Source organism: Dysidea avara, chromosome 10, assembly GCF_963678975.1.
Source record: "Dysidea avara chromosome 10, odDysAvar1.4, whole genome shotgun sequence".
NCBI classification, from domain to species: domain Eukaryota; kingdom Metazoa; phylum Porifera; class Demospongiae; order Dictyoceratida; family Dysideidae; genus Dysidea; species Dysidea avara.
The window spans coordinates 25,914,078-25,939,732 of record NC_089281.1 but is presented as its reverse complement, the minus strand read 5'-3'; the positions used below and the strand labels follow the sequence as shown (position 1 = coordinate 25,939,732).

Sequence of the window (25,655 nt, the reverse complement as noted above, 5' to 3'; positions counted from 1 at the left end):
GGATATCTTGGTATGTTCTTTCTTTTTGCCTGGTACATACTAGGGCTGAAATGATCATGGTTTTTTAGTATTCAAGTACTCTCTAGATTTAACAATCGAGTATTACTACTTGTAGTCATATACCCATGTGACATGTTTTTAGTTACACTGACTTTAAACAGCTAGTTTATAGTCTTTCGAGTAACAACAATGATATACACACACTGTATTACAGTATCATGTTATAGTGTACCTGACAAGAAATTATGCCAATCAAACTGTACAACCTTCATTGTGCCACTTCCTGATGGCAAATGCACCAAATGCATCATGTGAGCTGGGTCATGTAATCTTAACAAGTACTCTTTTACAGTTTTACTATCCAAATACCCAAATCCTAACAAGTATAGTTGAGTATTAAGGTAATGAGTGAGAAGATTACAAGTAGAAACACACGTACATACTGAAAACTACACCATAATTATTACCTAACTATATACTTATTATTAGCTACGTACTTAACTTAACCAATGTCAAAGTCAGGAAATTCGTCCTCAGCAGTAAGCAAATACTGGCGGAGTATCATTTTCGCATTGTACCTCCACAAAGTCACAGACAGTTGCTGGAGAAGTTGGTGCCTAGCAAACTTTCGAGGTAAACCGTTTCAGCCCTAGTAGTTGAGTATTTGCAGTATTTGTTTCAGCCCTAGTGATATATACAAATGAGCCATGCAAATTTCAAGTTCTTATGTGATTTCATCCTCATGAGTTATTGAATTTTTTGAGATATCAGCTCAAAATGTAGGTAACTCCTAGCTCTATTTCCGGTGTTGTGTGTATACTGCAATATGTTTTATTGGGATTACTCCTATAGCTATATATGCAAAATTATTTAAAAATCTATTGTCTGCACTTTATTTATGACCAATCAAAGTTTTCTAAGTCCACAGTCTGTGGTGGCCTTTCCAAACTTGTAAGAATCAAAGCATGCATGCATGTCTGATTTTCACACCTATATCACTAATCATGCATCTAAGTTGTCTGAAATGTTAAGAAAAACCACTTTTCTTTATTGATCTGCATGTTTCTCAGGTATTAGCTCAATGTATCCCTGCACTGTAAAAACTGAAGTGTCCACAGGACACCAAAATGTCCCAATACAGACACCACTGGTTATATAATACAATTGCAGGTGGAAAAGATCACAATTTTGTGCATATAGGGCTTTAGCAAAAATTATGACACACTTTTGGTTATGAATGGCTTATCCATTCTGACAAACCCTCGTGTCAGCGAGGCATCCACCATACATTGCAGACTATATAGGCCACCTCAACTAAATCTTTTGTTTCTCAGGTGTGACCAACCCTATATATTTTTGATTGTGAAATATTCATGTTGTTTGTGCACACTTGCAAGTATAGAGATAACATCATGAAGAGGTTGCAAGTTACCTCATCACAAAGTATAAGGAACCCACTCAGTATTTCACCATGCATGCCTTCTGCATGATGACAAGTGGCACAACAATCATACCTTATAGCTATATACTGTAGTGTCACAAAATCAATCTTCAGCTATAGCAAAAATAATTTTACTGACCTACTGACTTGACCTGTGTTTGGCCCGAGAAACAAGATTTAGTTAAAGTGGCCATATTCACATGCATACCTGATAACCTGCATGCATGGTATATATGCAAGGCTTAACTATATAGCTCTTTTAAAGTATCTCATTTATTATGCTATCTCACTATGGATGGTAATATGGACATGTTCAATAGTTTATAGACTATAGCTGGTGGAGGGACCTAACTCATGCAGGGGCGGATCCAGACTATTAAAAAGGGGGGTTCCGTTGGAATTGCAACTTCAGCCTATACCAACTATATTTCCTTATTTATATTTAGATACATAACTTGCTACACTGCTCCTCAAAATACTACTGTGACTGCTCTATTAGAGTATATCGAGTAAGAGAGGCTCTTTCAAAAGGGGGGTTCCATGGAACCCTTGGAACCCCCCCCCCTGTAACTGACCGGGCAAGCATGCATGCATGGGAAATTAACTGTATGAATGTGGATCGCTTTTTAATAGTGAATAAAAAATTTATGTACAATTTCATCATACATATGAATAATATAGATTATGATTTCTAATGTTCTACAGCTACATGGTCGGCATAGCTAGCTATAAATATTATTTTTACAATCAATTGCTACCGTAATTTACGTACTATAGTACAACATGCATATCTAGCTACAACGTACATAGAATTGTCCATAATATCAGTACATTTCTTTCACTTATCAGCTGCCTGCCCAGTATCATAAATAAATATTTCTACTTTTCAGCTATCACGTTGCTCTATCAAATGTGCTCAAAAATATTTCTCCGTTTCCGTTCACGTTCAGATTTTCTCCGCCAAATCTAAGCACAAAGTTAGTGTTACAGCCGTCACCACACCATTGAATAGAGTATTTTCCTTCGTGGTCTGCTTGAAACATCCACTCGTATTGGCTGATACTGGATGACGAGGCATCAGCAAAATACAAAGAGTGTACTTTCGACGATCCGCCTACGGCTAGCACACGCGGCGCCATGTTGGGCTGTGAGATCATCCCGAGCGAGTAAATTATGTATCGTCCACCCTGGCTGCCTTTTTCTAGTTTAAACAAGTCTATAGCAAAGTTTAGGTAAACCAGGTTCTAAAATTAGATCAGCTATACTTACTTGGAGTGAAAATCATGGACGGAAATTCGCCATCATTCACAACCTCCAACTGGCCATTTCGTTTGATAGTTAAAAATGATACGTTGTTGTTACTCTGGTCTCTCCACCAAAACATCGGTACCTGCAAGTGGTGAAGAAAACACGGGTCAATTTGCTGCATGCACGAACAAGCATGCTGTATAAAGGACATACCCCGGTTTGTAGCTCTCCAAGTGCGTAAGGGGGATGGGCTGCACTTCTTGCAACTTTATTTGCAGACTGTAAATCTTGGACGTATAGTGGCCTCTTCATGTTCTTTCGTAATATTTGATTGGCGTTCATTTTAGATGTACGTAGACTAGTTAACTTAAAGCTTAGTAATTGCAGCGCCTTAAGATCTTTTGTAGTAGCAAATACGCAAATCAACTCTTTATATAGCTATTAGTCCTATAAATAGTTGGGAATTAATTTGTTTACCAAATGTAAACTCCCCATCACCTCCCCTCTATGTTTACTAAGCAAACTGTTGTGATAACTACACCACAGCTGTTGTACACACACTACACTGTATACCCATTCCACACACTATCACAGTACAATACTCTGCAGTGGTCCTGTGAATAAAAACATATGATAGCAATGAACACCACATAGATAGTGTACCTGATCAACTCCAGGGTGGAAACATCAGCAACATGTATCAGACAACTACTCTGTAATGCTATCCTCTGGTGTAGGTGCCATATGTTCATTCGTTGATCAGTGGACACGGTGACAAAACAGCCATCACCTAGCCACCGGATTCCTGTAATATATGAATAGGCAGTGGTTACTGAACCAAAAGTCGGTTTAATAAGGTGTACTGGCTATTGAGCCAACAGTAAAACTTTGACAAAAGGATTACTAAAATGAAAAAAAATGGGAACCCTGGACCATCGGTGTGATAGATCTGTCATGATACTACCAGCTGTGCTACTGCTGTTATAGCTCCCCAATTCCCTTACTTTTCTATCTTATAAATGAAGTAAGCTGTATATAGTAAGAAAAAGGGGAAGAAACCAAAGCTGAACCTGACTCTAACCCTAACACTAATATTTGTCATGTGCCCTAAAGTTGAATACTCGGAGCAACTACTAGGTATGTGGCCTAAAGTCAAATACTGGGGGCATACCAACCCTAACATACAACTAGTATGCTCGATACTTGAGTAGACGGATGCATGGCTTTCAGTTAATTTGTGTTATTCGCCAAAAAAACCTTTTGGTTCAGTAACCACTTCCATATGAATAATAATTGAGGGAGTGACAGTGTGAGATTGGTGATTTTCACCCTTAACCAAAAAATACGACAAAGACCACTTTTAAGTACTGAAATAATAATGACACACAGACAGGACTTTCGTGCAGGCTATAGAGGTATCCAATAACATGTAATCATGATAATACTCTCAAGAGACTCTGGATAAATGATTTTTTTCTCAGTAATGGTTGTTGGAGGCTGTTTGTGTTATCCGTCCATTGTTCATTGTGGCTATTTACATGATGTAAGAACACTGCAACCATATCTACAAGTAAATGCTGACATACTGCAAGTACTTGCACTTCAAAATGTTGGCTTGCACTTGGCTTGCACTCAAGTACAAGCCAAGTCTGAAGTTATTGACCACTAACAGGAGGACTGACTGAGAGTAATGTATACCTGGAAGAAAGCATTGCCAACTAATAAGGGACTCAAATGTGGAGGGCTCCTGTGTGCTAAGAAGTTAGAAGTTGGCTATATGTTGCCTGGAAATGAAGGTTACTAACTAGCTATAATCTTCACTTCCAGGTTAGTATTACCAGGAAGCTCCTGGTATTACAATATGTTATAGTTTCTATAAGCTGCATAAACAGCAGTGTGTAGGTTTTAGCTAGTTGTGTAGATGTACAAACAGAGCACCTTTTAATGTTACTGCCCAAAGGCATATTTTGTGTACACATCGTTTTTGTCAAACATGGTTCAGGGGAAGAGCCCAGGCCTTCACCCAATGACATTCCTTGCACTTCAAATCTGAACCTCCTTCCAGAAGATCTTGGCTACACCCTTGTTCTTTCAATCTTGAAAACCTTAATTGTCTTAAAATAATTCTTGTACTACTTACTATTGCAAACATGGTATTTTATTGGACTATAATTTCACCGATAAAAAAAATTACCATAAAAGCAAAAAATTTGATGGGAAATCATTTCCTGTCCAATTTTCTGCTTATACAGTATGTAGTGCTAGCTTTCCCACACTATACAAACCTGTACAGCAGGAGGAGTGGGCAATGGCTTCTCTGTACACCTCTTGTTGTTGCACATGTAGTGAGGTAGACGTGGCTGGTGAGGTGGATGTGATTACTATTCTGGTGACTGCTACTGATCCGTCATCACCACAACATGCTACTTCATAGACTCCATCCCCTAAGAATATGTTACAAATACTGGTATCAAGCATGTGTACAGACTCTAAGAGTTAAATTGGCAAACATTTTTCATGAACAGGTCTGGGAAAACTGGTGTTACTATCTGTGATGACATATTTGATTTTTCACTGTGGACACAAAGCTACATTATCAATTTTACAGGATTAAGTGGTCTGTGCAAATGGTCTAAGGTCACTGTGGAGCTGGATAAAGACTTGTACTTTAACATTTCTCTGAACCTTTACAAGCCCATAACTTGGCCTAATTGACCAACCAACATCACAATCTTTATTTGAAAAAAAAAAAAAAAAAATCTTTATCCATTCTGCTTACCTACAATGTTCAAACTCACTAAAATAATGGAAATTTTGCTGGTAACTGCTTGTACTCAAGTTTTTTTGCAGTTTAAACATTCTTATGGGTGGATTTATGAATTATTCCTGTCCAGTGGAGCTAACAACGTACAGGAAAGGTTTGAACAAGTTGGTACAACGGTTATTACAAAGGTAAACATTTTTAAAAAAAATTGCACATGGGAAGTACATGCAATAACTTTCAGCTACAAGAATCTAAAAAAAGAGAAGAATTTGTATAATTGCTGACAGTTACTGTATGGAGGCCTTATGGTGTACATTGCTGGATGGAAATAATATCACAAGGTCACGTCCAGAAAGCACAAACATTTTATCACCTGTGATGCTGGGTCTGATGTCTATATCATTGACTCCAGACTGGTGACATGACAAGATGCACAGAGGTACAACAGGACACACTGTGTCAGTGCCAACACCACACTCCACTACAGGGTCAAGCCATGACTGTAACAACATGGTGACATCCCATAATATCACTTGTCCATCGGTCGCAGCTGAACAAATCACAATGTGACTAGCAAGTTTGAGATGGGTAGGGTGAGTGATAGGGTGGGTGAAGTGCTTAACAGAGAGGACACATCGATGGTGCACCTTCACTTCATCAACCAACACTATTCCTCTATCATTACAGTAGGTGTACACCCTGTATGTTGTTTACTAAGGAAAGGTAGAAGATACACCTCACACAATACCTTATGACAGAGTCTGAACATCCTGCTATGATGCAGAAGGTACTTGATGGAGCAACTAAGTTGTTAGCAAAAAGCAGGGGAAAGGTGGTTAATGACATTACTCTACACTCAGGTGGTGTGGGGACTAATGGAGACTTCTTTTGTAACTTTCTCTTCTGCTTCTCAGTCATCTCATGTAGATACTGTTCTGTTAACAAGCTCAGAACAGGACCAGCTACAAAAAATCATCACTATAACAATCCACAAACTGGTATAACTGGTTGTACCTGTTCCAGGTGATGTAACCTTCCACACTTTAATAGAGGCCCTTCCACCTCCAGAAAACAGCAGTGTGTCCCCACACACTTCATGAGTGCAGCAAGAGAGAGCCCTGACAGTTGATATGTGAGCACATGCAGTGTGCAAGCATTTCAATGAATTACCATCAACTAGCAGCAGTTAAGCTCAACAGTGAACAGTAAAACTGCTATAGCAAACTATCCACACGATGGAACACAGACCTCATTGGTAGTTCAGATCAATAATTTTACCTCAAGGGTAAAAAATTAAATAAAAATCACAAGGGGTTTAAGTTTAACCTCTGTTTCCTTAGTGTTGCTTTTTTCACACATTTATTTCATCATACCATTTTCTTTTTTTGCTACAGGCAGTATACATTGCCTGTACTACAATGCAGCATGCAAGCCCCACACATGCAACATAAAGGATACACTCCATTACATTAATAGCAGTGTCTTCACTACCAGTAGCGAAATATGTAGACCCTGTCACAACCAAAAAAGCATCAATGATACCAACTGAAGGGTTAGTTTACCATTGTGGTGGCCAAGACTAGTGACACAGGTGATTTCCCTACCATGACTGCCTTCCTATTAAGGGTAAATACACTTTTGATTATGTAACACATTAAAATATAGTGGACATACCCACCAATAATACATGAGAGTTATAGCTCAGTGTTAGGTGTCTGAAGTGTACATACTTCTCCTTGATGAAGCCAAAAGTGGATACCTCTCCAGAGAAGACCTGTTAGGACAAAAAGGTCAATATCATACAAATAACAAAACTGAGAATTGTCGATTACAGAAAATCGTCTAACATCTTGCCACTACTCACATTTGGTGGACAGTAGAGGTCCCAAGATCGGTGGCCTCCCCCACAATGGCACTTATATAATGTCTTGTTCTTGGTAATGCTGAATATCACAAAATCTGCCTAACAAGGAGGAAGCTTATTGGCTATTTCACAGAACACAGCCACACCCACTGAGTGAAATCCAACCACCAGCTGGTGCTGATCAACAAATAACAACCTCTCAATCCAGTCAAATCCTTTAAACACCTAAACCAGAAAGCAAGCAACGTAGAATATCAGTGACAAATATTATTGGAGACAATTGACCTTAGTTGTTTTGCCATTGCAAATTAAAGTTGCGATATAGTTGTTTGTACTTGGATACATGACTTACATGTTAACATACAACAAAAAATACTAGCCTAAACTATTCATAAACCTGGCAATTAATTTCCCATAACTTTTGTCATGCTTACAACTAATCATCCGGACTACCCATAACAATTGTGTGATACACACTTAGCTTATCATACCGTAATAAGATAATCTGTTGGTCAACTATTTTAATAAGCAGGTTGGCTATGTGACTAGGGCTGAAAGATATCTCAGGCAAGCACACGTATGGCTAATTTCTTCATACAAAGTGTATGCATGGATACCGTAGTAACTGTAGTAACAGTACCTATAAACAGGAGCTCAAAAGCACTGAAAACTTTTTGGCTGCAATGAGATCCTGTTATAAACTGCAGTTGGCAGGTGACCTTACTAAACATTAGCTTATTAAAGCAGATTTTATGCATTATTCCTCCTCACTTTATACTTTGCTAGTTCAGTTAGTTTCCCTGACTGGTCAATAGTGTATCGTCGATAGAAGCCATCCCTCCCAGTGGAGTAGACATGTCCACCATTATAACACAGGTGGGTCACTCCATTTGGACCATGTATGCCTTTTAGGGTAAAGCTTGGCTCCACCTGGCCACCATCTTGAGCATGGTCCCTGTCATCAGTTAGTAGCTGGTAGGTGTGTATTGATCCCTTCTTGTCCCCAACAACAAGATGATGGGATTTTTCTTCTTCTGTGATGGCAGATAACCAACGATGTTTACTCCATGGCAACAACATGTCAGCCATTTTGATCAAATTCCTGTCATCAGATAGCCTCCAACAACACTAAAGTGGTGTGGTCTACGTCATTAGCACTACCATAAACAGTGGGGTATTCCCCTCACCATGTGGCCATCAGGCCCACAGCTGACCAACAGGTTAGTCATGGTCCAGTTCAGTGAGAACACCTTCCCCTTGTGAGCAGTAGTGGTGCAGCTAGCTCCTGCAGTGGGAGTGGGACAACTGAAGATAGATAGCAAGGGGCAGAACACAAAATTGTATAGCGTTTATATTATTCATAAAATTGTAAATCAGCTGGAAATCCTTGTCTTCATTTAGCAGAGGATATTTATTAGAGACATACCGTATAGTTTAAGTATTTCAAGGGACAGTATTTTCAAGGTTGAGCAATGTAGCTAAAAAGATTTTTTGCAGATTTGCAAATAATCCCAAAATGTATTAGACATTATGGAGGTCTAACTATTTCAAATTTTCATTGCTAAACCTCAAAATCTTCTCCTTTAAAATATTTAGGCTATATGGAATATGAGACTGGTTCTAAGTTAGATAATTTGGTGTTACTTGAGCAAAGAAAATACAATATGTATACTACAGCTGTATGAATAGGTATGTGTAAAATGTATACAAGCCCAAAACCACAAGGCATTTCCTCCTAGCCCATACTAACCAGTCATCCTGTTTACATTAATAAGAGGGGATGTTCTATACACCAGAAACATTCCCATCTACTATCACACTGACCACACTCAATTGTGACGTTAACTACCTATATTGTCCCATTTGTATTTATAGAGAGAGTGGGGGTTGGTGATGTCATGGAAAGTCACAATGGGGCAATAGGCATGTCCTATATATAGCACTCAAAATTGTACCTAGCAAGACCAAGCTAGAGTTCCTTACTTGCACTCATGTTAGCAGTTGCTACACTACACACAAACACACATACCTGTGGCACAAGACCAACACCCACTACTAGTTACCTACCATTGTAAGGCAGGGGCAACAGCTTCACACATCCCTGCAAACTACCCATGACAAGATTATTCCCAGAGGGTGACAGTGACATGATGGAGTATACTGCAAACATAGGGTCTGCCTCAAACAGCTCACATGAGCTGGATGGTAATGACATATCAAATTTCACTTGGTATAAGCATCTACAATTAGAACAGTGATCACATGATCATATCTAAAAACAGAACACTAACCCGTTAGTGGTCAACACTAGAGCAGTACTGTTATCAACAAGCACTTGTGATTGTGGGCTGGACTGTTTGCTAGTTCCAGGCAGCCACACCTCCCAGCTAGGTGCAGCAGTAGCCACATCCACTCCCTTGTTAACATCCAATGCAACAAGGTGATTGGTTCTAATGCTACCATCAGCTCCACCAGTTACCTGTACATCACCATGGAACTAAATGGTTACCTGTCACCTGTGTGATTACCACTGTAGTGTTGCTCTTATTAATGCCCATGCTCCAAATGCCACGCCCCTTGTGCCCTTCTATCACTCCCACACATTCTCCAGTCATCCGCCACACTCGACAAGTAGCATCCTAACAGAAAGACATATATGTAGTGCTAGAAAAAACAGGTGGTCATTGCCTAAAATATTAAAATTGGGATAGCCAAAATCCCTTTTGGTACTTCACTCAATGGATACAAAAAGGTTATGTCTTCTAACAATGGCTGACCAATCTCTGATCCTCATGAGTACATGCACTCACACGTAAACAACTAGGGGTTGTGCTTAGTGATGACACAATAAGAGTACACAGTCTACTGACCTCTCCTACGCTGACAATGCCATTAGGTAAGATGATGGCATCCCACACTCTAGCAGTGTGTCCATACAATACCACTGATGCCTGTGTGATCTCCAGACTAGAAGAGGAGTTTCATAATGATAAAAATGCATGAGACAAACTTATAGTAGGAAATTTGACTCTTAATAAAATCTGTCAGATATATTTTGTCTGCAAGGTGCACTTATTTATACAATGTGAGTTAATTTTAGAGCTTACAATTAAAATCTTTTCATGAACACATTCAAGACCAGCCATTTAGTGTTAAGATGTATATACTGTATACCATTCAACTAGGACTACCACAAAACAGACATTATAGAGTGTCCTCCAAACAAGTATGCTATACTACTATAGTCTCGTGTAGCCAGACACTTTTCTTTCTTTTGTGTGGGGGCGGGAAAAGAAAAGGGTCTGGTGAACATAGTATAGCATCATCGTTGGGCTATCCCGAGATTGTGGGGATTCTACTGCGCAGCTTCCGGATTGTTTGTGGGTGCAAATGACGTGATCTGCTGCATTTGCATCCTGTTGCCATAGATATTTCAGTAGTAGCAAGAGTTTATAATGGGAAGTTATAAACTCTTGGTAGTAGCTATAGTAACAGAATGCAAATGACGCAAATATTGGCAAATTTGTCATTCGTGCCAATCAACAATCCGGAAGCTGCGCAGTAGAATCCCCACAATCTTGGGATAGTCCAACGACAATACCATACTATGTTCACCAGACCCTTTTCTTTCTCGCCCCCACACAAAGAAAGAAAAGGGTCTGGCTACACAAGACTAATACTACTACAAATCAGAAGAATATGACACTGTTCCAACTCACCCAGTCTGGTCGCTATAGTGATCGGGTAGTTGCCATAGGCGTACACTCCTGTCATCAGACACTGAACATATATGGTCGCCATGGTTACTGAATCTTACTGAGAATATCACTCCCTATAAAGACCCACATCACGTGATCCTTGTACATGTAGTGTGTACCTCATGACCTTTCAGTGTCACGGCAACCATTACCCTATTATCTTGTGATGTTCCTGATGCTGCCCACACCAGCACCTCATTAAACACAGTTCCCACAGCAACACATAAGTCATGACGTGTGCTACCAAAGCACCTAGCAGAATATCTAATCACATTATGGAATGAAGGAGTATAGCTATGTTCCAAGCAGTTAGCTGCATTTAAGCAACAAAAAAATAGTAGCAAATCCTCATAATTATTTACCAAATTATCTCCTAATTTTCTTTGGTCTGTGCACTAATTATGGGAAGTGTATGGGTGTCATGACAGGAAATTTTAATGGAAGGAAAAATTGATGAATACACAGTTCATAAACTTTGAATGTTGATCAAAGATCTGAACATCCACTGTTAGACGATATTGACAAATTAAAATTTAACTTAGTCAACACCTTATTCTTTCATCAACATTTCTTGCAGTATAGTAAGGTTCCACTGCATTAAGTATTACCAAGAGTGAATGATAAGGATTATTTTTTACTCTTGGTATAACATATGTACTGTACAGGTAAGGAACTAAGGATACAGTATACAGTTCACTTCACTATTGATCACTTCATTACACTTGTCCTCTGACCAGTTCCATATTAATATGGAGTTGTGTGCTGTGACTACAGCTAGCTCATGTGATGCTTGGTGGGCATGGCATGTCAGCTCATGTGATACCTGGTGGGTATCACATGTTAGTACAACACACTAATAAAGGACACACCCACAACATTATTGCCTGTACTCGGCCAGTACACATCAAGGATCCAATCTGACAATTCTGTGACTGGCTTGACACAGTTGATACTGAAAGAAATGAATTTGCTAATGTACTGTACATACAGTGTATGTAGAGCTAGAAGACTAAACAATAAACTTTACACACACACACATACACACACACAGTATCTTTTTGCTAACAAATGTATGTTCTATTAGGGTAAGCTCTGTTAGAGTGATTGAACAGAGCTATGTACAGCGTTTGTCAAAATGGCAGCAAAAGGCATAGCCTGTATTTGGGTGCTTCCCTTAACACGTTACATAATAATTATTACTTTTGTGGTAATGAAGTAATGTAACGAAATAAGCTATAAAAGTTGGTAATATAACTCAAGTTATTTTACTTGCAAATGTAACGCGTTACCTAAGTAATGAAGTTACTGTAACAAATCTAATATTATGTAATATTATTACTTTAAGTAATGAAGTTACTAATCTCGTTAGTAATCCACTGAGTAACGTCTAGCCACTATGAAGTAACGAAGCCTACTAAATGAAGCTTATTCACCAGCTTCTTGCATATAACCAAGATATGCACATTGTCCAACAACGCAATCATGTCACGTGATAAAGTTGTAGTGTCACACGTGACAACTTAAGGCTGTGGACACAAAGTAATATAATATGTAATATTATTATAGTTACTTTATTATATGGGTAATATGTAACTGTAACTAAATAGTTCAGTTGTATATGTGACCAGGCCTGCAAAAATAGGGCATGTGGGCACAAAAAAATTGCCTACTTTTCCAAACTTTAATTTATCATAACTTCGCATTCCATTATTGCTTGGCCATGCAATTTTCAGCATGTATTAAAACATTAGTTGGCTTTAACATACAAACTACAGAATAAAAGTATTCCATCCCAGCACTGAGATATGAGATGCTGTGTGTCGAGGTGTAGTTGTGCCCACATGCCCTATTTTTGCAGGCTCGGTCACAAATAATATGTAATATGTAACAAGTTACATTTAAAAAGTAACTGTCCCAACACTGCACATGTAGTACACAATACAGCACAAGGACAAGAAACGCACACAATACAGATAGAGCACAATCAAAGTCAAAAAAACCTGGTGGAAATAAAAAATAGAAACTGATTTATTACCTTGCAGGCCACAAGGCCAAAAGGGGCATAATTGCTTGCAGTATAAGCAACAATACGTAATAATAGAGTAGTGTCTAACTTCAGTAAATTTGCCAAACTCACTGCACTCAAACTACACAATCAACTATAGCCACCAAAGGTTACCCATTCCCTTCCTTTTTTTGTATTACTCCAAAAAGGAGTGTGCCGATTGTTGTATCAACTGCTCTTAGTATAAGCACCTAGGGTCTGGGGAGTCTGGACCACCTTCCATGAACTTGGCTGGAATATAGGTACAACATTTGCTCCGAGTCATAAAATGTGCGGGTAGGCCACCTTTATGATTAGAATAATGCTATAATTATAATCTATACATTCACAAGGTTTTGGTCCAGATATTCTTCTGCGGGTACTTATATAAAGTGATAATGCCCTATGCAGAAAAGGATCCAGTTTGCTAGACTACAGATTTGTCACCTGAAGATGTCCCCATGGTAGGCACATTTGCACAGGTAATTCACAAGCATTGAAAGTATAAATGCATGGTTTATAAGAGGTGGGGATTTGCTGTTCCCAGGGATAATGAATGTCAAATAAAACTCGCACTTCTCAACCTGGGGTAGGTGGGGTATAACATCAATACACTGACCTAAATGTCTTGTGGTCAATAGTTACTATAGCAACAGCTTTCTGACCAAACACAGCCACACGGCTTAAGGCACCATCACATCGAATACCATGGATACTGTGATGTATTAACACGTCACTGTGTGACCTACACGATCCGTCTTCTGTCAGTAACAGCAATCGTGGACCAATACCTAATTGTGTAATTACAGAAATAAGTAAATACTTCACGAAATCCCATCTATGCATTTAGTAAGTAGTCTAATTCACCTGCATAAATAAGTTGGGCACCATTAATATCCACGAACTCTAACGCGGTGACTGGTAAAATAAACTGACAGCTTTTGACAAAAGATGAAGACATGTATCACGTGCCTTATCGGTGTACTTAGACGCCTCTAGTAATTATTTTGTTGGTTGGTTGGTTGGCGCCTAACCGGACGAGATGGATAAACCAGGTTCGGAGGCGATCGCTGATAAACCTGACTTGTTCGAGGCGTGTAAAGAGGGTAACATAGAGGTGGTGAGGAAACTGGTTAACCAGAGTACCGTAAACTCGCGGGATACGGGAGGCCGGAAATCAACACCCCTTCATTTCGCTGCTGGTACGTCGCCCATGTGGTTGTATAGTTTATACAGAATATCTCTTCTTAATAATCATTAACTATATGTGCGTGTTGTCAAGCTTGTTTATGGTGTCTATTGACTCAAAACATTTACAAATTGACAAATTCTATATTAATTCCCCAATGCTGTATTCATAGAATTATGTAATTCCAGGATTTGGGCGCCAAGAGGTTGTGGAATATCTACTCGACAATGGATCCAAGGTGGATGCTAAGGATGACGGAGGATTGATGCCACTACACAATGCCTGCTCCTTTGGACACACTGAGGTAGTCCAGTTGCTGTTGAAACATGGTGCAGATCCTAATGCCCGAGATAACTGGAATTATACCCCATTACATGAAGCTAGCTCTAAAGGGAAGATTGATGTGTGTATTGGTAAGTATGTGTGTGGGGTGGGTAGGTATACATCATGTCCTCTAGTTAACATGTGTGTTTTAAGGGTGTTATGTTATGCTTGAGGCCAGGTAAAGGTGGTGGGTGACATCAGTGTAGTGGTGAGACTCAGATATGTTGGTGTATTGTATTGTGGCAAAGCACCTCGTAGAACACAAAATAGTTAATGTTCTTTCTAGTCTATGTTCATAAGCATGACCAACTTGATAGGGCCTGACATGTCCTAGCTAGCCGGATTGTAAATACCATCCCTCATTAATACAACTATACCTTCAACAGTTATGACTTCAATAATGTGCTAGTCTTATTATTGAAGTCATGAAGTACACCTTTGCTATGTTTGGGATCTGACATGGTGGTGGTTGTGTTCACTTCATGTATGTACTGTGTGATGTGATGTTGACAGTACATGTATGTTGTGTATATAGTCACTGATGCACCTAACGATAACGATAACGTTGTTATCCAAAAGATTTGTAGTGTAAACATTTGTATTGGTTGCTGATGGGACAATCAAATGATTGATACGGTACATGGAGTAACAGATTGACATATGCTATAAATAGCTTATCTTGCTCGTGTCATATTATTCCCTTACTAATGACACACATTAACACACACATACTATGCAGACACAACAAATTTGTACTGTGAAGCTGCAATGAAAGTGTAACTACACGTAGTAAATCTGTTTGATAACTATCAAGTTAGTTTAGTAGGCTACTTAGCCATTCTAACAAGTAAAGGTGCTTACTTTGTTAGTAAAGGATGACATCTGTGATCGTCTCTGCAATAACCCACTTTTTGAGAGAAACTAAATATTTTTAATGGTGAAATTATGCTTGCTACATAGAAAAGATATGCAAGTTTCAGTCAAGTCGTAACTCAGGGAAGAAAATCTCAAGTAATTTAAACCTAAAATATATATATGCCATCTTATTTGCCTGCTCATGGAGCGTTCAAACATTTTGTTGTTTTTTCTGTATTCCAGTGATATGCGTTTCATGTGTATTTGTTTATGATGCGGTAAACATAAATAAGACTGTCATCATTTCTTATTTAAAACACCCTACAGGTGTGTACAAGTGACTACAGGACTAAAACTTTGCCAAGTAATGGTGAACATTTTAAGCCAAATCCCAACTCTGTAGACCAATACAAACAGACGTTATGGTTGCAAATTCAAGTTCCTGTCATTTATTTTCAGCATATATAGTCCCTGTACATATGGGCTCTTCCTACTGTCTTGTGCTACAATTCCAAAACAATAAGGTGAAACTATGGTAACCCATTCCTTGGACTCTATAGATAATGCTGAGAAAATAAATAGAAATTCAAAGTAGGTGGTTTTGCTGAGATGGCTACATTTGGTTTATGGTGTAGAAAGGTTTGCCCCAAATAATGGCAAGCGAAGTAGTAGCCATTTTGCTTAGCTATGTTGTTACGCTTTCTTCATATGGAGGACATGTGCCTTTGTTAAATCGACTGTAGCAGACATGCAAAAATTATAGAGGAGGACAACACAAAGTAGCATGGCACCAGGAGCCGTATGGTGCTTTTGTGGCACACTTGCTAAAACCACTGACACACTACCCATGCTACAAGCGACACATGTAAGTCCATGATTGAGGCAATAAAGATCTTAACATAGCAGTCAGTTATACTCTAATATAACAGTCAGGTGCAACTGTATGTTTTTATTTTGACCTGCTGCGTCACTACTGGAGGGTAAAAGTCCATGAAACATATGATTAATTTGGTATGGCCTAACTGCCATGGGCTATCACATAATCAAGACCTCATAATGAAAGGATCACTCATGCCTTAGAAGCAATCTAAAATGCTTCTGATGAGAAATCTTATGCTTTTATTGACCACTGTACTTGATTCCTTCACTCAATAATGGCTAATGCTAAGGGCTTGACCTGTTACATTCATTGTTAACTCTACACATCCTTTTTGGTGTACTGTAGGAGGCACAATGCATGCTAAAGTTAAAGTGAAGAAACTCCATTTTTCTCCACAATATTTAGGAGTCAACAACCATATTAGCACTCTTTAAAAGATCACTTTTTAAAAAATTTTGGGTTTGTCAAAACACTGGTCTGCTGTGTCTGTGAGATCTAAGGTTAATGTGTCCTTAACACAACACATTATTTACATGTTTCCGTCTGTCCATCCCATGTAGTGCTGCTGCAGAGCTTTGCTGATCCCATTATACGCAATACTGAGGGGAAAACCCCTCAAGATCTGGCAGACCCTCAGGCTAAATTGGTGCTATCAGGTGAAGGAAGTGTGGCTACACTGAAACACAAGCTCACATGATCTCTTTGCAGGTAACTATCGAAAAGACGACCTACTTGAGGCAGCTCGTGTAGGTCACACCGAGGAGCTGATGATGTTATTGACTCCATTAAATGTTAACTGTCACGCTGCTGATGGAAGAAAGGTGGTGTGAAATATGGCAAGAGTTTGTAGTGTTAGAGTTTCAAGTGTTAGTAACATTTCTCAGAATAAAGGCTTGCCCCTGTCAGGTGTTCTCTGACACCAATAGATGAGTTGAACATATTCAACTTAACACAATGTTTATATTGGTACTTAGATACTCTGCCTTCTCCTAAATATTAAACCATGTTGTTTACACTGTTGTCATGGTTACAGTCAACACCACTACACCTAGCATGTGGATACAACAGGGTGTCAGTGGTCAAGCTGTTACTGAAACAAGGTGCTGATGTGCATGCCAAGGATAAAGGGTAGGTACTATAGCAACTGTTTGAATTCAACCAATCACTTATCTCATAATAGTGGACTTGTACCACTACACAATGCTTGTTCCTATGGACACTATGAAGTGGCTGAACTGTTACTAGAGGTAGTGTGTGTGTGCATGCGTGCGTGCGTGCGTGCTAGCCATTTCCCCCCACCCTATAGCACGGTGCAAGTGTCAATGCTGTTGACTTATGGCAGTACACACCTCTACATGAAGCTGCATCTAAGTCACGGTGAGTTGTACCTAGTTGTTTGCAAAACTGTAAATATAGTGTTATGTGACTACTGCCTTTTAAACTTGTTTTTGCTCTCTCTTATAGAAATTTTTGTTTTGTTTTATTTTCTAATTTAATTTGTCCAGGTTCTGTACAATTCAAAATTTTCACGGTGGAAAACCTTTGTGGTCTTCTGTGGCTTTGCCTTCAACTGTAAAAATAATTACAATTGTAACACAGTATTTGCTAACGTGTATCCCTGAAAACTTTTCTGCAAATTTTAATATTGTTGGTAAACTACAGACCTTCTGTCTTGATATCTATGGGAGTGAACATAATCTTGCAGTATCCTGTTAAGGATACTATACCTGCAAAGTGACCTGTCTAATGCAGCCACCTGTTTAAGAAGGCCAAAAACTTGGTCCTAAAGTAGTGACTTGATTTACCCTTCAATACTTGGGATATAAACTAGTGTTAAAAAGTTTTCCAGAGAGCTCCACTGGTAACATCTCAATAGCTGTGGTCAGGAACTGATATGTGATCCATAGGTCGGAGGTGTGCACGTTGCTACTGTGTCACGGTGCTGATCCAACTCTGACCAACTGCCATAACAAGTCTGCACTTGATCTAGCAGCAACTAATGATCTTCATTCCAAGATTGACTGTAAGATGATCTGATTGGCTACTTCATTCTCTTAACATGTTGTTGTTCACAGACGAGTTCAAAGGTCACACATTACTGTCAGCCTCAGCAAGTGGGGACATTCCCAAAATCAAGAGAATTGTAACAGCAAAGCTAATCACTTTCAAGCACCCTTTAACACAAAACACTGCATTGGTTAGTCTGTCCAATCAGTGCAAGCCCCCTTCTAGCATCTCCCCCTTTTCAGCACATAGCTATCACATCAGACTGCTCCAAGCGGAAAGGTGTGGTTGAACTATTGATCAAGAAAGGAGCTGAAGTGAATGCTACAAACAAACAGTGAGTGGATCACATGATCATACAGTCAGGATATCTTTGTGTCACTATTAGGATGTTCACACCATTACATTGTGCAGCTGATAAGATGGCTATGGACTGTCTTGAGATATTAGTGAAGCACGGCTGTATGGTATGTCCCTCCCACCCCATCCTGTGCTTTGGTTACACATCTACTCCACACAGATCAATGCCAGGGACCAGTCAGGACAGACAGCATTACACCGCTCCGCTCAACAAGGGCTGGTGAATGTCTGCCAATTTCTGTTGCAACATGGGGCAGACCCCTTGCTTGTGACACGAGAGGGACACACCGTGGCGGACATGGCTAACGTGTCAGTGTTGAAACTACTTCAAGGTTAGTATCTAATGACAAGTGCTGTTGTTTACCTGTTTCCATAGAGGAGCCAACCAAAGCCATCAGTGTGGAGGCTAGACTGCTGGAGGCTACAAAGAGCAGCAACATTGAATTGATTAAGGTAAAGTGATTGTGGGTTCCGATGTGTAGGTGGCCCTTTCCTATGCTGCTAATGCTTTGATGAAAGACCTAGACATTTTCTGTCCATGTATTCATGATTTCTAGAACAACAGAAATCTATTGGCGGGCCCATACTCTTGATTATCTGATTTGTTACTTAATTTCTCTTCTCCCTCACAGAAACTGCTCACCCCACAGATTGTCAATTGCCGGGACACTGATGGTCGTAACTCGACACCTCTCCATTTTGCTGCTGGCTACAACCGTGTCGAGATTGTGGAGTACTTATTGCAGAATGGAGCAAATGTGCACGCCAAGGACAAGGGGTATATAGGACAAAGATATCATTGTCAAACAACATGTTAACATCATTTCTTACAGTGGATTGGTCCCCTTACACAATGCTTGTTCCTATGGTCACTACGAAGTGACGGAATTGTTATTGAAGGTACTCACCTAAAATGTGATCCCACAATCAATTCTGCTCACTACAGCATGGAGCAAATGTCAATGCTACGGACATGTGGAAATTCACCCCTCTGCATGAGGCTGCTGCAAAGGGCAAATATGAGATGTGCAAGCTACTGTTGAAGGTGTGTCAGCTTAAATGGTGATATGTTATGTGACACACATGAACACACAGCACGGTGCAGACCCTACTAAACAGAACAGGGACAAGAAGACACCACTGGATTTAGTCACTGACAAAGAGGGTGACCTTGCTGACCTTTTGAAAGGAAACGTGGCTCTACTTGAGGCAGCCAAAAAGGGCAACTTGACGAAAGTCAAGAAGCTGTGTAATGATGGCAACATCAATTGCACTGATGACCAGGGCAGGAACTCAACACCTTTACACTTGGCAGGTTAGCACATTTGGTTGTGGGACTGAGTTATCACCATTATCCATTGTTAGCCGGTTACAACCACCATGAGGTGGCTGAGTATCTACTACAGCATGGAGCTGAGGTGAATGCCACGGACAAAGGTGGACTAATTCCTTTACACAATGCCTCCTCGTATGGGGTATGTATCTGTCACTACTGTAGTGTGTCACTGTTACCATCTCCCTTGTGGTGATGACACACTCTAGCACATGGACATAGCACAGCTCCTGATCAAACATGGCAGCAAGATTAATGTAATGGATCGATGGAAGTTCACACCACTTCATGAGGCAGCACAGAAGGGTCGGACACAGTTGTGCTCCCTACTGGTGGGTAGCAACAGTTAATAGGTAGCCATCTTGTCACCACACTTCTTACATGCAGATATCTCATGGAGCAGATGTGAACTTGAAGAATCAGGAGAACCAGACATCTTATGACTTGGCCACGGTACAGAGTTAACATAAGTTATAAGAAGTTGCCTGTAATGAGCACTTACCATCATCCTTTTTGTTCCATTTTGTGCTATGAGACCTGTGTTGCTGTCTGTATAACATAGTCAATTGTTTAAGTAAATAATTTTTTAAAATGTCTGAATTCTATGTGATGTTCCCTGTGAAAGGTGACCAGGTTTTGTTGTTTTGTTTATGTTCGCTATCTTGTTATATTGTTGCTAGGCAGAGGATGTCAAGGCATTGCTATTGGCTGCAATGGAGGCCGCACCTCCTCAGAGTGGCAAGTTACCAACAGCAGCCAAACAATCCAGCACAGTCAACTCTGGACTAACCCCAGCTGCTGCCTCTCTGCTATCTACTACTGACCCTAGAATAGAGGCAGTGGGCGTGGCTGCTCCAGTCCTATTAGACACTTCTCTATCAGGTGCGTGCGTGCGTGTGTGTGTGTGTGTGTGTGTGTGTGTGTAGAAACCTGGTTCATCAGTCTATTCACATTTATCTATGCTCTCCTCTGGAAACATGTTTCATAAAAGCATGCTTGTTGCAGTACAAACCCATTGGGAGAGAACACACATCCACGTATTTGCAAGGCTAAGGTGAACGCAAAAAGTCTACAAGAATGATGAGGCTGAGGTGAACGCATGCTACTTCCTATTGTTCCAGTGTGGAAGAGCGGCTAGTGCAAGGTGCAAGCACTGGAGTTTACACTAATAATCAATAGGAATTAAGATTTTCAGTACTTTAAGGTTAAATACCACCAGACTCCTGACTTTTTTAAGAGTGTAAAATAAATCCATCCTAGTGGTAGTCACAAACAGCTCTATTGGGTATGACTGAGTGGTCTGGTTTCATCTTGAGTGGTTTCTATGCTTATTTAGTTGAAATAAATGCATTGATAAAATGTACTGCTCATAGGTTGAGTGTACTGTTTCTCACATTACAGCTCAAGGGTTGTCAAGCTTGTCGGTGAGAGATTTCCTCAAGAGCATCCAACTGGAGAACTTGGCGGAACTGTTTGAGAGGGAACAAGTTGGGATTGTGTCATAGTTGTGATGTCATAAGGTGATCATGTGATCCACAGGTTACCATGGATGTACTGGTAGATATGGGTCGTGAGGAGCTGAAGGAAATTGGGGTGAACACTTATGGTGCTCGTCACAAGATTGTGAAGAAGATAAGGGAGTTGACCACCAGAGGAGCAGTAGGTGAGCATCATTTTGTCCGACCTGCTTCATGTCAGAGTTGTGTGGTGTGTTATTTATTGTCTAAGTGATACCAGTTTGATGGGTTTGATGGTGTACATTTTAATTTTATACTTATGAGCTTTAGGAAAAAGCCTTCCTTTGGGTGTCTTGATTCTACACATAAACTTCTCATCCACGTGGAACCCCTATCATCCAAACTAAGGGAGAAGGGTTGAAAAATACATAAAATCAAACATCCATTCATTTCTGTTGACAAAATACTCTAATTGAGCAGTCATTTTGGCATTCAGATAAATCGAATGTTCAGTTAATAGGTGTTTGGATAATCAAGGTTCCACTGTACTCTTCTAAATAGCAGTGAGGGTGGGAAGATTTTTACTGTATTTTTTAATTAACTGTAGATAGATCACATGACTGATCACATGACTCAGAATGCAACTTTCTTAGTCTGTTCTAGGCCTCTAGCTACTGTCGTTGCTAACTTTGAAAGGGTTGCTTTAAGCCACTAAAAGTACAAGAATCATTGATGTGGTTAGGAAAATAACAACAGAGAAACTATAATTTACATTTATGTAGCCTTACAACTGATACAGGTTGCTTTTGATAAATTTTAAGTCAATGACTGGTGTAAATGGCACATGACATACTTGGGAGTATATTAAGGGTGGCTGACTAGTTTTTACGTATTACTCGATGATCTGATCTAAGTGACTTGTTTACTAGGACCAGCCCCAGCACCAACAGACACGATGGTGGAGACGCAACTGGTGGAGTTGTCTCGTGATGATAAGGATTTCATCTCGGTTACTGAGGAGGTGAGTGCATGATTGTGTGGATCACATGACACTGGTGGGTGACAGATGCAGCGTACCATCCGGGAACACAAAGACAAAGGTGTTGCTGGGGGTGTGTTCAAATCTTATGAGATAGTAAAGGTGAGCCTGCAATGAGGTATAATAAATTTTTTGTTGCCTTGCATTTTCACAACTTATAATTTTAAATCCTTTGCAAATAAGTTTGAATGTCATACATAAACCCATATACAATGATCACAAGATGCACATGTTAGCTCACATGACCTCATCACCCACAGGTGGAGAGGGTGATCAATACTAAGATGTGGGAGAAGTACATCTACCGTAGACAAGAGGTGTGGTTATCATGTGATCTGCCTATCAGTTATTATCAGTCATGTTACAGATAGCCCAGAGCAATGGAGGTGCAGCCAATGAAAGGATGTTGTTCCATGGTAATATGTGTGCTTGTTTGTGGGCGTGATTTTAATCTGTGCTGTGGGGTAAAACTAGTTGTATGTAGACCTTGGGTAGCTCTAGAGCACTTCCTTCACATTTAGCATTTTAGAGTGCATACATTTTGCCCTAAAAATGGCATCTAGTTGAGCCCACATGATCTTATAGAGTGCCACACCCTAGATTGCACATGGTCTATTTGTAAGCTAGCTGAACATGTATTTGTCAGTAAAGATCTGCGGCAAACTTGATTCTATACCAAAGATATGATTATAGATGGAGTTTGAGCCCTGCTGAAAATTAACATTTTTATGCCTGAATTGTTTATATTAAATGTGTGGGATATACTTAAATGTTAACCTCATAACTCATGCTCATATCAAAGCATTTCAGTTTGACCATTTAAATGGCTTCGTGGTGCTGCAAAGTGTTTGGGTAGCTGCCTATGTAGCAGTTTTTAATGAACAACAAGGGACCAGGTGAATACAAACCGACTGTGCATAAAGGAATGCCTAGCTCAAGTTTCAGCTAGCTACAGCGCTATCGGTAGATCCTTAGCTATCAGGAGCTCTGTTATTTGATGATTAAAAATTACTGTTTTGATTTGAACATTCTGTCAGTAGTGTGAATTTGCTCTATTAGAATGGTGTATGTTCTATTAGAGTAATTGAATATCGTACAGTTTGGGTTTACACCATTGAATTCTCCAAATCCATTACTGGGTAAGGTTAATATAAGGTAGCGACAACAGTGGTATACAGTAAATCCGACCATTGTTTCTCTGTACCCTTGTTATCTGAAATTGGAGATGACTGTTCTATTAAAGATTTTACCAGAGTTCTGTATACAAATGTATTGGCTTAACAATTCACTTATTTGAACTAGGGCTGTGCGATAATGGAAAAACCTATAACTCGATAAGTTTCGATAACAAAATCCATTTTATCACAATAAACGATATTATCTCGATAATGAAATATTGCCATAGAGTACTTTTACAAGCACAGTTGTGCCTAATAATAAAAATTGTTTAAGGCTAGTATCTCTTGCAAAAATTGCCCTTTTCAGAATTACCACAGCTGGTTGTGACCTTACTCACAAGAGTACCATCTGCCTGCTTTTAATATACAATAGTCTACAGAGATTTACTATTTAAGTTATCAATAATAGAAAATTCATTATCTTTATCCCGATAATCACATAGATATCATGATAATCATGTTATCGCCATTATCGCACAGCCCTAATTTGAACACTTTTACCATTGCCTGAAATACATTTGGGTTCCAATTAGCCAAGGATCCACTGTAGTGTGATTCCAAGCAGCATACACAACCACTCATATATCACTTAACTTTAGAACAAAGCAACGTTTTCATTTTCGTGATGGTACTGAGGTTTTAGCCTTCCTTGTTGTATATAAACACATGATTAAAACACCAGTAGGAATACACACGTTTATAAGGGTCGATCTAGTCAGTTTTATATTGTAGCTGTGGAGTTTCATTGTTAGACATATTACATACAATTGTGGTATTATTTGGTTACAGGTTCAGCATTTGTCATGTCAATCATCAAGAGTGGATTTGATGAGAGGCATGCTTACATTGGAGGAATGTTTGGAGCAGGTAATTTCAAAACGACATCCTGCAATGGGCCATTTCAATGATTTGAACTCCAGTATAATAGCTTGTTACCCATAGTTTGATGAGATGAATTCATAGAAATATCATTAACCTAATGCTTGCCAATATTTTCCTCAGCATGAGAATTTTTTTCAGTTTTCACACAAGTTAAAACTATTAATTGTAGTCCTTGTATCCTGCTGAAACCCACTCGTGTACTACACAATTACAGTCACTCACTCCATGTTATTGTTTGAAGGCATCTACTTTGCGGAGAACTCGTCCAAGAGTAACCAATATGTTTATGGTATTGGAGGAGGTACTGGCTGTCCGGATCACTCTGACAAGTCCTGTTATCAGTGTCCACGGTAATGTGACTGTGTGTCAGTCCACATTACATCACATATTCTACAGGAAGCTGTTATTGTGTCGGGTGACACTGGGGAAGCCACATGAATCATTGTCAGCATTCCGTATGGCACACGCCCCTCCTGGACACCATTCTGTGGTGGGAAAACCAAGTCCAGGAGGACTATCTTTCTCCGAGTTTGTCATCTACCGAGGAGAACAGGTATGTGATCATGTGATGCTAGTCGTAATGTAATGAACTCCCTTAACAGGCTTATCCTGAATATCTGGTCACATACAAGATTGTCAAGCCATCTTGATAGTTACTGAACATTTTGTAATATTTTTGTATTCATCACTTTGCAGGCATGCGTAATGTACGGTAAATTATAATTATAGTACGATAAAATGTTATAATGAGAAGATAATTGGATCCATTGTTGGTAAAATATATACTCTTGTAGCCAGGTATTTGAGTAGGTTATAATTATATTTTACATCAACGAAGACTCATTTACTATCTTGTGATCTCCAGAAAAATCAACTCCAACACCAGTATCTATGCATATTCAATTTTGTATATTGTAGTTTTCCTCAAACTGTTTAACCACCTATTTATAATGCAACACTTGCATGAGTGGGCATAAATTAATGTAGAAAAGCCGTGTTTGGACATGTTTCAAAGGTACACCTCAAAAAGAAGTT

At 39.5% G+C, this 25,655-nt stretch overlaps 2 protein-coding genes across 4 annotated transcripts; one reads left to right on the top strand and one right to left on the bottom strand.

Moving 5' to 3' along the window:
* Positions 1-2,050: 2,050 nt before the first annotated feature.
* On the bottom strand, positions 2,051-14,123 carry LOC136237219 (tRNA (34-2'-O)-methyltransferase regulator WDR6-like). 3 transcript variants are annotated; one of them, XM_066027541.1, is made up of 25 exons: positions 13,987-14,123; positions 13,739-13,910; positions 11,949-12,027; positions 11,759-11,898; positions 11,195-11,339; positions 11,037-11,149; positions 10,188-10,284; positions 9,846-9,956; positions 9,609-9,796; positions 9,385-9,557; positions 8,505-8,602; positions 8,089-8,445; positions 7,464-7,542; positions 7,318-7,412; positions 7,132-7,227; positions 7,016-7,070; positions 6,912-6,965; positions 6,468-6,629; positions 6,202-6,415; positions 5,827-6,152; positions 4,975-5,133; positions 3,353-3,494; positions 2,903-3,303; positions 2,711-2,831; positions 2,051-2,657 (listed from the first exon to the last, which is right to left on the bottom strand). In XM_066027541.1, the coding sequence occupies exons 1-23, from the start codon at positions 14,078-14,080 to the stop codon at positions 3,225-3,227; spliced, it is 3,228 nt and encodes a 1,075-aa protein (XP_065883613.1). In that variant the 5' UTR covers positions 14,081-14,123; the 3' UTR covers positions 2,051-2,657; positions 2,711-2,831; positions 2,903-3,224. The 3 variants fall into 3 exon arrangements, with proteins under 3 accessions (XP_065883613.1, XP_065883612.1, XP_065883614.1); XM_066027540.1 differs by having other exon boundaries at positions 7,318-7,416; positions 7,468-7,542; XM_066027542.1 differs by lacking the exon at positions 13,987-14,123 and having other exon boundaries at positions 7,318-7,416; positions 7,468-7,542; positions 11,945-12,027; positions 13,739-13,880.
* On the top strand, positions 14,095-25,383 carry LOC136237218 (poly [ADP-ribose] polymerase tankyrase-2-like). Its single transcript, XM_066027539.1, has 31 exons — positions 14,095-14,321; positions 14,497-14,721; positions 16,928-17,023; positions 17,076-17,188; positions 17,401-17,495; positions 17,548-17,614; positions 17,674-17,744; positions 18,275-18,390; positions 18,443-18,564; positions 18,617-18,708; positions 18,760-18,838; positions 18,892-19,063; positions 19,108-19,184; positions 19,364-19,509; positions 19,565-19,631; positions 19,678-19,776; positions 19,827-20,046; positions 20,097-20,206; positions 20,274-20,396; positions 20,452-20,517; positions 20,745-20,946; positions 21,466-21,551; positions 21,604-21,727; positions 22,451-22,542; positions 22,588-22,662; positions 22,821-22,877; positions 22,928-22,976; positions 24,528-24,605; positions 24,862-24,970; positions 25,017-25,173; positions 25,223-25,383. The coding sequence occupies exons 1-31, from the start codon at positions 14,162-14,164 to the stop codon at positions 25,268-25,270; spliced, it is 3,393 nt and encodes a 1,130-aa protein (XP_065883611.1). The 5' UTR covers positions 14,095-14,161; the 3' UTR covers positions 25,271-25,383.
* The last annotated feature ends 272 nt before the right edge of the window (positions 25,384-25,655 follow it).